The sequence below is a fragment of the Rousettus aegyptiacus genome, unplaced genomic scaffold (assembly GCF_014176215.1).
Source record: "Rousettus aegyptiacus isolate mRouAeg1 unplaced genomic scaffold, mRouAeg1.p scaffold_m13_p_6, whole genome shotgun sequence".
In the NCBI taxonomy this organism is placed as follows: Eukaryota; Metazoa; Chordata; class Mammalia; order Chiroptera; family Pteropodidae; genus Rousettus; species Rousettus aegyptiacus.
In genome coordinates, this window is record NW_023416309.1 from 105,303,089 (window position 1) to 105,315,403 (window position 12,315).

General features: G+C 50.8%; 1 protein-coding gene across 3 annotated transcripts in view; it reads right to left on the minus strand.

Annotated features, from left to right (window-relative positions):
- PRKCA (protein kinase C alpha) overlaps positions 1 to 12,315 on the minus strand; it is a 354,328-nt gene that overhangs the window by 18,460 nt on the left and 323,553 nt on the right. For all 3 annotated transcript variants that reach the window (XM_016143695.2, XM_036222156.1, XM_016143694.2), the window contains 2 exons: positions 9,771 to 9,851; positions 1,236 to 1,343 (listed from right to left, as the gene is read on the minus strand). In XM_016143695.2, the coding sequence (XP_015999181.1) occupies positions 1,236 to 1,343; positions 9,771 to 9,851 (189 nt within the window). The remainder of the gene's footprint in view (positions 1 to 1,235; positions 1,344 to 9,770; positions 9,852 to 12,315) is intronic.

Sequence of the window (12,315 nt, forward strand, 5' to 3'; positions counted from 1 at the left end):
CCAAGTCCCTTCGATAGAATGGTGTAGCGTTTGTATACAACTTACACACATCCTCCTGTAAACTTGAAGTCATCTCTAGATTACTTTAACGTCCCATACAATGTAAACACTGTGTAAACAGTTGTTACACTATATTGTTTAGGGAATAATGACAAGGTAAACAAAAGCCTGCATGTGTTCAGTACAAACACAACTGGCGACCACCTTAGACCTAACTACATAGTACACATCAGCAACGATGTAACTTTTTTTCCCTGTGTATTTTAGATCTGTGGTTGGTTGGATCCAGGGGTTTAGAACGATGGTTATAAAGGACCAACCGCACATGTATATCAAACCATCGCATCGTACACTTTAAATATATTACAATTTTATTTGTCAATTATAACTCACTAAAGCTGGGGGGTGGGGGAAAGAAACAAAGAAGCAGAAAATTTGTTCATATAGTCCCCGAAACACATGACCCAGAAGGTTCATGGTAGTTCTATTTGTAATAGCCCCAAACCAAAGAAGAAACAACCCAAACACCCCCCAGCAGTAGAACAGACCAATGAATCGTGGTACATTCTCACGATGGAATGCTATGCGGCAATGTGACAGATGGCATTCCAGCTGCACACAGCAATTTGGAAACAACTCTCCATCACAATGGTCAGGAGAAAAGGACCAAAGAGCATCCGCTGCAAAACTCCATTTGTGCAAAGTTCGAAAGAGGCACAACTCATCCGTGCAGTGACAAGGCGGGAGTGACTATGACATGGCGTAGGACGGGGCTTCCGGGGTGTGGGAAACGTGTAGTTACACGGGTGTGTTCATCCTGCGACAATTCTTTGACCTATGTGCTTGATGATTTGTGTCTATTTCTGCACCTACGGTGTGTCTCGAAAACTGAGAAATGAACGGAGAACTAATCAAGGCATCCTCGGTGAGGCGATGGAAGGGCGCTAACATTTTCTAAGGCTCTGTGATTACTTCTGGTAACCGGCAATGCAGTTCCACGAGGTGAATCAGAGACTATGAGCATGGCACCATTAGCGGGCGGGGCCTGAGTTCCAGGAAGTTTTGGGGTGTGAATCCATTTTCCGCTATGCCCTGCATATCACCTAGTGCTAGCCCCTGACGGCCCAACGCAGTGGCGTGCGTTTGTGATCTTTCCGCCATTTTGATCAGAAGTGTGGGGAAGGTATGTCAACCCTCTGGGTCCGTGATCACAAAAGGAATCCAAAGGTACTTACTCCTTTGCAGATGGAAACGGCCTCCTTGGATAAAGATTTTGGATAAGAAACGTTGTGCTCCATTATAGACTGAAACAGCTCGTCTTCATCTTCACCATCGAATGGGGGCTGTTCCAGAAAAGAGGAAGATGGCAAAATATTTAGGAAGAGTAATTTATTGACACGGCACCCGAAGATCCGATTCGACACCAAGAAACAGAATGGGTTTCTTGGCACACCGCAGGCTGCAGAGTTAGCCCAGTTAGCTTGTGGGTTTATTTGATTATCTTTAATTAGGTTGGAGGTTTGTGTGACTTTCATTTTTCCCTCTGTCTCTTTAATTATCTTGCCCTGGGCGACTCAAAATAATCTTTTAAGAAACATGTTTTTGAGCAATGCTTTGAATGACTTGCAAATAAATGATAATGAATACATTAATCTTGTAATTATGTGTTAAAAATCTAATTATGATCGCGTCGGGTTACAGAGGGCTTCGTGTTCAGAAGGTGGGGCCGGGCGAGGGGCTGCCCTCGGCTCCTGAACGCGGGGTGGAGGGGACAGCAGAACTTGGGCGAAGAGGGCTTGCCCAGGTCCAGGAATCCCCACCGGGACCCTTGTGACCTAACACAGAGCCGCCACCTGTGTGGTGGTGGCGGTGGTGGCGGCGGCTCAGCGTCCAGCTCCCTGTCCTCTTCCGCCTCCCCGCGTGGAGAGCGGGAGGCGAGGTGGCACTGTGTGTGCGGGGCGAGGGCACGGCTTTGAAGCCGGGCGGATCTAAACCAGAATTCCAGCCCCGCCACCTTCCACAGGCAAGCGACTCGCCTCTTTAAGACACAGTTTTCCAATCTGTAAGTTGGGATTCCCTGAGGAGTCTATAAAAGTGCCCGATACTTTGTCTCACGCGCAGTACGGGCTCAGAGGAGGGTGTGTACTGACTGGGACTGTCTTTTAGGCAGATGCGTTGTCACTGAGGGGGCTCCTGGGAGCCTCGGGAGCATTTTGTGCGAGCTCGAGCTTTGTTCTCCCGTGCGTCTTCCACCGTGAGAGGTCCAGCAAACGGCCTGTCACTCTGACGGGACAGCCCGCAGGATAAGCGGGCTTCTGGGAAACTTCCTCATGCTCCCCTTTGGCTTGGCTGATCCGGGGCGCTCAGCACAGGAAACGCAGAGCGGGGTCAGCCCTCCTGTGGAGAGTCCCACGTGCCGTCCTGCATTTTTCTTCTCGTGACAAGGAGGACCCGCCGTCGCTTTGGTTGACGTGGCTAGGGTCCAGATAATGACGGGGTCTGCCTTCGATTTAAATTATATCACGGACCAAAGACAACGGTGCCGTCATCAGCAGGATGTCCCTTCTCATGAAACATTTCCCCTTCGGTAGGAGAGGGCAACTGAACCAAGCAGAGCGTTGCCTACCCTCTACCCCAACCGCCAAACGCACGAATCACCCCAACCCATTCGCCTGGCCTCCAACCTCCATCCTCAGCCCTGAATCGGAGGCGGGCGTGGGGCCAGCGCTCGGGAGCCAAGCCCGCCAAGAGGGAAAGATGCTGCGTGTGCGAAGACCGCTACCTTGGGACCAGGTGTGGGAGGACGGGGAGGAGGGGTGGTGACCGATGCCACTTAACTTTCATTTTTGGTCTAAAAATATAAATAAACGGGCCTCCTTTCCGGTTGTAAGTGCCTGGTGTTGAGAATGTCTAATTCGGGGGAAGCATGAAGGTGGGTGAGGAGGACAGAATTAGCCTCGTGCGGATGACTCAGAGCAGGAGCAGCGAGCGTGTGTGTGTGTGTGTGTGTGCGCGCGCGCGCGCGTGCGTGGTGAGTTTCTGCGGGCAGAAGGAACATGGTGTCTGGGATGCCCGCAAGGCAAGTCAGCTGGAGACAGGCACCGTGCTGGGGACTGCGGGCTGCAGATAGCCACTGGGGTCAGCAGGGGACGTTCCACTTCTACCCACAGAGGGCGGAGCGGGACAGGCCGGGGCGTGGGTGTGGCGGCACCTGGCCGAGGGCTACGGCGCGTGGCCTGTCCTCCCGCCCATCTCTCCACATCACCTCTGCCTGATACCACGCAACCTCCTCCTTCTGGACACCTGCTACGTAACACCCGCAAAAGCGTCTCCTTTTCCCTACTTCGAGATCTATGCACATGGCTGAGTTTTGGCCGAGGACGTTTTCATAACTAAAACAAACGTGGCCTGGTGTCCGCTCAGGGCTGTGAACCGCACACCTCCAGGGGGCTCCCTTCACCATGAAGTCGCTGCTGTGTACACACTCTGCGGTGTCCTCGTGACCCGGAGGTGAGCAAGGCACAGGTTCTGCTCCTGGGTCACCACCAAATGGGCAACTCGCCGCCTGGCCGCTTGCGGCCGCCGGTCGGGATGGGCTATATCATTCGGGGGTCTCAGTGCAAAGTAAAAACGTGAGGCCCCTTATGAGGTAATTGTGAAGACGGCAACAGCAGAGCACTGAACCGAACGCGCGGGTGGCTTCTGAGCTTGGGCCCTGAGCGCCTGTGAAGCTGGCCACGTGTGGCTGGCCGGGGCCTTTCGCGCCACGGTGACAAAGGCGCCAGGGAGACGCAACCAGCCTCGTGGGCGACGCTCAGGAAGGCGACATGGGCTGCGTCACAGGTGACCCAGGCCGGACGCCTAAGGGAAACTTTCTCCCAAGAGAAGGTGAAGTGCGCCCTCCCAGGAGCCTTCCTCCGGCGAGGAGAAGGCCCCCCTCGTTTGAAGGCCTTTAGGTCGGTGCAGCTGCAGCCCCCGTTCCCCCCTCTCACACGGACGCCAGGAATTGTCTGGGGGATGTTCTGGGCAGGGGGCTGGCCTCGGACGCCTTAATGCTTTCCGGCTTCGCCCAGGTGAGCGTCCGCACGTGGCTAATTTCTGAAACGGAGGCTGCCGTGTCGGGGATCAGGCCTCGTCCGCTGTGGGTGGAAGTCCTCGCCAGGACGCACCCCTGCATCCCTCCGAGGGCAGGGTATCCGGCCCCCCGCACGCCCCTGAGGGTGCTCCTCAGAACATTGGTTGGCCCGACGAGGTATTCCTGGGTCAAGGTTTGCATCCTACGTCCCCTTCTGCAGGTGTGCACTGACATTCTAAAGGGCCCGAGAAGGCCTGCAGTCAAGAAGGCCGTTCAACGCAATGCGCATCATTACATACAGTCTGGGGTTGGAAGGGTCCTTGGAGGGCCCCCAGGCTCGTCCATTGCAGTAAGATTCCCAAACTGTAACGAAAGCCACGAGACCACACGTCCCTGAGGCAGAGACTCGGGGTTTCACCCTGTGTCCCGGCCCTGTGTGGCCCCAAGGACTGGACCTTCTCCTGCTGGCTCGTCCCGGGGAGGACACATGCCCCCACCCCTGAAGACATGCTGTCGCCCCTCCGTGGCTCTACATCGGCCGACACAGAACAACGGCCGGCCCTGGGGAAAGAGCAGCCACGATGGTGACAGTGACCGCGGCCACGCTGACTTCCTGGCTCTTGCTGCTTCCCTGTACCAGGCGGCCTGGGGGGCGCTTTCTAGGGGGCACTCAGCCCTCATACGCCGTGTGACGTGCGTATCACCGATCCCATTGTGGTCCCTGAGGTCCCAGGAAGCGCTCTGGCCAGGGTCGGGGAGCAGGGTTCGAGTCCGGGCCGCCCGACTTCGGAGCCTGGGCTCTTAGCGATTCTGAGCAACGCCACTTCCCCGTCTCGTCCCAGTACGCAGAGCCCCCGGCGCGTAAAGACGGCTCGGCCGCGCGCGGAAGACTGTCTCGGGGCTCTGTGAGAGGCCGATTCGCGTCCTGCACGGTGGGCGGTGGTGCGTTCCGAAAACAAAAGGGGGACAGGTGCCCAGGCCAGAGATGTGTCAAGTCAGCACGTGGAGAGGGGCGGCTGCCTCTCGGTGCGAGACCCGGCGCGGTGCTCCTCTTCGCTGATGCCACACGTCCACTGAGGGTCAGCAGAGGTCACCTGGGGAGCCACCTGGTGGAGCCGCCACCATCCTGGTCGTGCTGTTGGGGGGGCTGGGACAGGACCTCTGGGGTGTCCTGCTCCAGCTCTCAGGTGCGCCCCCGGGGAGCACGTCCACTCAGACGTCACTGCCCCACCCAATCATGAGGGAACCGGGAGGTGCAATCCCACATGTGACAGGGGGGAGCAGGACCCCAAATGCCTGGCGGACAGCGGTGGTGCCCGCCACGTTCAGAAAAGCTCCCTGGAGCCCTAGATCAACATGAGGCACCCTTGGGAGAGGAATGAAAGCGGCATCCACATTTCCCGTAACTAACGGCAAACGGTGCTCTTATTTTTTTCTGTGGACCCTGTGGCTTTTCACGTGACTTTCAAATGATGCATAATTTGGACTTCTTTGCTTTTCACTGACTGCTGCAAACACATTTTCTCTGTAGCCACCAGGGTACCCAGCCCGATTAACGCCGCCGAGGTGATCCATCATCAGAGACTGACTCATTTGTCCACGGGTACATTAATAATCGCTTCCGGCACTACGTTCTAACAACGGCAGGCTGCTCTAAACATCTCGGCGCACAGCGTTTGTTTCTTCTCTGAATTACTTCCTGGAATAATTTCCCAGGTGCGGGATTACGCGGCCAGAGGACGTGAACACTGTCAGGGTTCTCAGTAAGTCTCTCCAGATCGCCCCTGGAACGTTCTTCCAGGTGACTGCTTGCTCTCGGGCCTTGGTGCCGGGGGCAAGGCAATGGTGGAAACTTACTGCGACATTCGTTCCACTGAGCCTGGGGACAGGAGAGGGGAACGGGCTGCAGAGGTGCCTAGCACGGGATCGTTTCGGATGGCTTCTCTCCTCTCTTTCCCCCATTCCCACGAGGGTCTTTTTACATTTCTACAGATCCGGACTTAGTATTTCAAGCTCAACTAACTACCTGTTAACTGAAGTCTTGGCTTGGTGGAACAGTTGTGTGAACGGAACCGGAGGTGACCTCCTTGGAATGTGACTTATGAATTCTAAACAGACAAACGAGGGACGATGGTTCATTCTTTCCAGAATGATTCCAAGGTCACTTACTAGTAAGTGGTCACTGGAACCAGGCCACGCTCATTTGCCGACTGCAGATGACCAGGACTGGGGGAAGGGGGTGCGCCCAAGGACAATTCGGGCTGATGTCCTGGGATAAAGTACTCATTACTGATTCTCCAGCAATGAAGACAAAGCATTAATAACCCTGTCAGAGAGGGACACACAGAGGAGAGGGCCGGTCCCTTTATGATGACTACCCGCGACCGCTTCGAGCCACAATAGGCTCATTAGTGTGCTGGGTAAATACTATTTATGCCCCAAAGTAATCATATTTGTCAAGCAATCCAGGAACTGAAGACTCAGGCTGTTTACACTTAGCTGTCCCCTTGGCTGCTGACAATAAAGCAAATGAGAAGAAAATTGCAATAAACTTTTTTTTTTTTTCTCTTGCTCATCTTTAGCCCTCTTGATTAAAGAAGACAAATTTAGACCGCAACCACATCAACAACTTTATAATTAGTCTTACTTTTCAGTAACAGCATCTAATCCCTCTGCTGGGTATCTGAGGTTCCTGCAGCTTTGGGGGGTGGGGGGTGGGATGGCTGTGGGCAATGTATGCAGAGCCTTTATTATCCTTTCTGGGCTGAGTCATAGCTCAGGAATATGTTTAAATTTGCATTGAGTCAGAGAGGAAAACTAAGACTGGGGCATCTGAAAGGAAAACTCCGTGTTTGTGGCAGAGGCAGTGAAGATTTAGAGGAAGAACGGGCTGTGCCTGCCATTGCCCCTGAATGTGGGAGGCCTTTAAGGCGTCATTTTCCATAGGGATTATGAAAACTTCAGGAGATTATATAAGACTGGCTAATCGACTCCGAGAAACAGGAGAAAACATAATGAAAACGTGCCAGAATGCCTATGGAACCACCGGGGGTGTGGGAGGGACCCGCCACAAGGAAGGTAAATCTTCAGGTCTTGGACCTCGGATCCAGTTCTGCAAATGAGGCAGGACTTCAAAACGCATCCCAAAAGGGACTTCCCTGCCGGAGTGGGGGCATTCTCTGAGCTCTCCTCTATGGAAGAAGGATCCAGGAAGCTTGACTGGGAAGCAAAAAGTGGGTGGGGTGAGGTGGGGGACTTAGCGGCCGGCCTGGGTTCTGCGATTCTAGTCTCCTGCTGGCCAGTAGAGAGACAGCTCATTTCATCTCCTGTAAAGTGCCTGTTGGAGAGTGATCCTATTTCCGCCCAACCAGTTTCCTTTGTTGGCGTATGCAAATGTGACACTTAATGAAAGCAGGGTTTGTTTTCTGGGCTCCAGAGTCAGAACATTCGAGAAGGGATCCCGGAGGGGAGCTCGGCTCAGCTTTTTGCGCCTTCCTGAACAGCAAGGCTCCCACGGAGCCTGTAATTCAGTCAAATTTTATTGTCAAAATTCTAAAGAGGGGGAAATTAACTGAAGGAGCAGGGAAGCCCTGCTCGGCCAGCTGTTGTCTGCCTGACAGTTGTTCTGTATAACCTGCTTTCTCGCCTTTACAAAGGGAGGTATTTGGCTCGAGACGAAAATTTTGTTGGGTGGAAAAGATGAAATAAATTATACACAAACCATTTTTTTTTTTTTACATATAATTCAAGACTTAATATCCCTGAGAGATAATGACCAAACGTAGGCTAAGTGGCTTGCTTGAAAGTCACTGGGCTGGTCAGAGGCAAAGTCTATGTCTTATGTCTTTTGTCATTTAAAAGACTAACCACCTCAGTATGTAAAAGATGTAAGATCCGATGAAAGGTTGAAAGGTATAAAGGAGAGCTCATCAGCGGCTTCCCACCCCGGAATGAAAGCCAAGGGTCTGGTGAGGATCTTCATGCCCCATGACCTGGTGCTCCGCCCCCCGCCCCTCGTCCTCTCCATTTTTAAAACACATTCCACCTCAGGGCCTTTGTACTTGCTGTTCCTGCTGCCTGGAACGCTCTTTCCCCTGATACACACATGCACACGCTCTCGTTTCTTTCTGGTCGGAAGTCAACTTTCTCTCTCCATGAGGACCTCCCAGCTAAAGTTTCAGCACCCTCCCCAATGCTATCTATGTATCTGTGTATCTATGTATCTATGTATCTATGTATCTATCTATCTATCTTTATCTTGCTTTGTTACTTTTCTTTTTGGCTTACCACTATTATATATTTTCCCTATTTATCTTGTCTGTGTATTGTCTCCTTCTCTAGGCTGTAAGCTCCATGACAGTACGGATCTTCGTTTTGTTCATGGTTATCACCACACGCATAGTAAGCGTGCGTTCAGGAAGTACGTGTTGAATGAATAAATGAATAAATCAATGGGTGTAATATGTCCATAAAGGTGACCTTCCCCCCACCCAGGAACAAAGATTCAAAGATTTCCTTGGAGGTCGCTGCACTGCCTTGCATTTCCTGCCATTCTCTCTCACTGAGGCTTTTAGCTATGGAGGGTCAAGCCCCTTGCAGCCAGTGCGTGAGTGCTGGGAACTAGACAAAGCTGCCCACCCCAGAATCACTTTTCGGTCTCACGGCAGAGATCTGGTAGTGGCTAACCAGACCTGCTTCCGCTTGCTGAGCTCACGGGTCCATACTACTTCTAGTCCTCTCTGCATCTCCGTGGGGCCAGGTGGTCAGTGGAATGCGGGCCAGAGGGATGAATGCTACCTCTAGGCCTGGCACCTAGAACGTTCTGTGCAACTGTCCTTCACACTGGCTGAGTAAGGAAGATTCGATGGGGGAATCTGAGGCCCTAAAAGATGGTGGAGCCAATGGATGGAAGAAGCCTGGGGCTCTGAATGACCACGTGGATCAGCGAACTCCCTGCCCCCACCACACAGGACTGCACCGAGAATGTGGACTAAGCCTGTGTCGTGTATGGAGCTACTGAGATTTTGGGGTGGCTTGTTAGAACAGCTAGTATGAGTTATCCTGACAATGCAGATATTAAGGCCATTCTATTGGAAAGTGCCACGTTAGGCAGTAATGCACTTGGTTATCTGATACACGTCACATTCCTAAGAGAAACCTAATTTGCCTTTCCTTAACTGAAAGTTCGGCCTCACCGGACTTTTGTAACAGTTATAATGACCTGTCAAGGGTGAGATAAGAAGAGACAGGGAGAAGCTATTAAAACACTTCTTCAAGTTTAACTGTCTTCTTCCTTTAATAAAAATACCAATTACACACATGGGCAGCAGCTGGGGTGATCTCTGCAGACAAACTTGCGGGGAACCATAATCTGACCCCAGTTCTGAGACACTGGAAACTTACAGAGGCCACTGTCATCATCGACATGCAGGAGACTTTAGTGTATGATGTGAACGCTACAGATTGTCTATACTCCGGAGTGTAGCTTTCAGTTTGGGTTTTTATGACTAGAAAGTACTTTTTGTGCATACTGAGCATAACCCGCACTCCAAGGGGGATTTCTGTCTTTTACCCGCATCAGGGACGTCAGACCAGCACGCCACACTGCCAGGTCCTGCTCTTATGGCCTGAGCAGTGCTGAAGTAGTTGCTCTGGACAACAAGAAAGCAGCTTGGAAACACAGTGAAACACTTACCTGCCCAGCCAGCATTTCATATAACAGGACGCCGTAGGCCCACCAGTCCACAGATTTCCCGTACGGCTGATAAGCGATTATCTGTGTGAAAGCAAATACATCAATTACATTCAGTGGCAAAGCAAAAAGCCTGTGCTAGAACAGAGAAGGCAGGCATGCAGGCATTGATGTGCTTGGTTCACGCAAACGAGGGGCTGATAATATCTGTCTTTGGTTTCTGCAGCAGGGGAAGAGCGCTCTTCAAATCAGACACGTCAAGCATTATTGCCCCACGATTTGCGCCCCCCCCCCCAAAAAAATAACCATTTTGGAATACCTGTCTGAAGGTAAATTTAATTATCCCCACTGGTAAAAAAAATATTTGGACACTGAGGTGGATTTAATTCTTGGAAAAAGCCAGAGGTTATTCAGAGCTAGGGGGCCTTATAAATAAGATAAACTTTGAAACAGAATTTCACTGAAAGTCATAAGGATGATGATGAGGACGAACAGAACAATGATTCAGGTAAAAATTCTAGTTTTCTGGGTTGCACGCAGAGAGATACAATGATATCTGTTGAATGACTGAAGTTTCGAAATGTTTTAAAAGAGAAAATATCATAATGAAATGTAATATTTGGACCTTGTGTGAATCTTGATTCAAACCCACCAACTGTAAAAAAAGAAATTGGGAAAATCTAAACATGGTCTTGATATTAGATACCTAGGGATTGGTGCTAAAACGGTTAGGTGGGATCAGTGGTATGGTGATTAGTTAAAAAGTGTCCTTTTCGCTTCGAGATAAGAGTATTTATGAGTGAAACGTGTGGTAAGTTAAGTATTTATGAGTCAAGTGGCATGATATTTTAGATCCGTTTTCAACACTTCAGGGGGATCGGATGAAATGAGTTGGCAAAATGCAGACGGCCCCTGAAGCGAGAGAGATGGGCCCCGGGGACCTCCTCTGCCTCCTCTCTCTAAATCTGTGGCCATGAGAGGTCCTAGGATAATTCCACAACCTCCCCTCATGGAAGAGACATACCGATTTGAATTTCTAAGGGCAGCCAGTTTGTTTCAACACTGGCTTCAGGCTGTGTACCTGACCCACACAATGCCCAGGCTCATGGACCGTGTGTCAGGATTCAAGGTGAAGACGTGCTCGGCAGGATCACTGTGCCTCTTTACGTATGAATCTGACTTTGGCCTGTTCTAGGATATGTTTTTTAATGGCCTGGACTGTGTCTAATTCAATGTCCTGGGACATAAACTTCTTGCCTGTCTGCCCATCTCCGTGCCTTTAGTATCTTACTAATATTCTCCCTGTAGAACGAGAGGTGCACGCTCTTGGGGCTCAGCTCAGTGTGGGCAGTGACAAAGGCGGACGGCTTTAGAGTTGGCAGCTTTATAGCTCGTTTTCCTTGGAAAGAAAATACCACCAGAGGGACCCAAGAGGAGGCCGTTATTTCTTTTTAAAACGATGTTTGTTCTTTTCTGAAAACTTGGAAAATACACACACATACAAAGCACACACACACACACACAAAAAACCATATCAAAACAAGTCTCTAGTCTACTACCCAGTGACATGGAATCATGCATATCATTTTAGTTCCCAGACCGGAAATTAGCGGATCGAAGCCTATCTTGACCAAGTAGAAGCACAACAGGTGTTCTCTCTGGGGGAGTAAAGGCACCCTGGCTGAGCACCTGCTATCAGAGGCTCTATACGAATTTTGCATAATCCGATGAGACAGAAATTATTATTGTCCCCATTGGATAGGCAAGAAAACTGAGGCTCCAGAAGTTTAAGAGACGTGCCCGAGGCCAATCGGTTCATAGGTGGTGTTCTGAATACTGCCGTGTTTGTTTTAAAAGTGTAATTCATGGCTTTCGAATACATGTAATCGCTTCTACTAGGATTAATAAAATATTAACCAAAGAGATTTGAGATGAATATTTTTGTTTGGTAACTCTATTTCAAAAGCACTCGAATAAAATTTGTTCTTGTAACCATATGGAAACCAGCCCCTGTGATCTGTTTTCGACAATCGGTGTTTTAGTTTGTTTTTAGCGCAGGCAGAGCTGAGGCACCACGCTACTGTGTGAATTATGAGGCTGAGGAAAAGGGGGTCCTGAACGACGGGGGTGGTGGTGGTGGGGTCACGCTTTATTTCATAGCTGGTATTCTAGAAATATCCAACCAGGCTTACCAACCAGACCGCTCCGCGGGGTGGTGGGGCAAAGCCCCCGAGTTTGGAAACCTGGCAGAAGCCAAGGGCATGGAAACTCTGTTTCTGGTGAGAACGATTCACAAATCCTAAAAGCCAGGGCCGCCTGAAGGTTTGGTTTTGTTTTTGACTCTATATCGACTTTGGTCCCACTCGCTTTTCATTTTCTATTTCTACATCATTAAACTCTTCTGACTCCTGCTGTTAACACCCTCTCCTTCCAAGGCTTACGAAAGCAGAATGCCAAGTGCTCGTGGCTTGTTTTCCTTGGCGACAGCATCCCTCAGTCCCTAGAGCCCACTAGCTCGGCTACTGGGCCGAGATTACAAAGTCGCTTG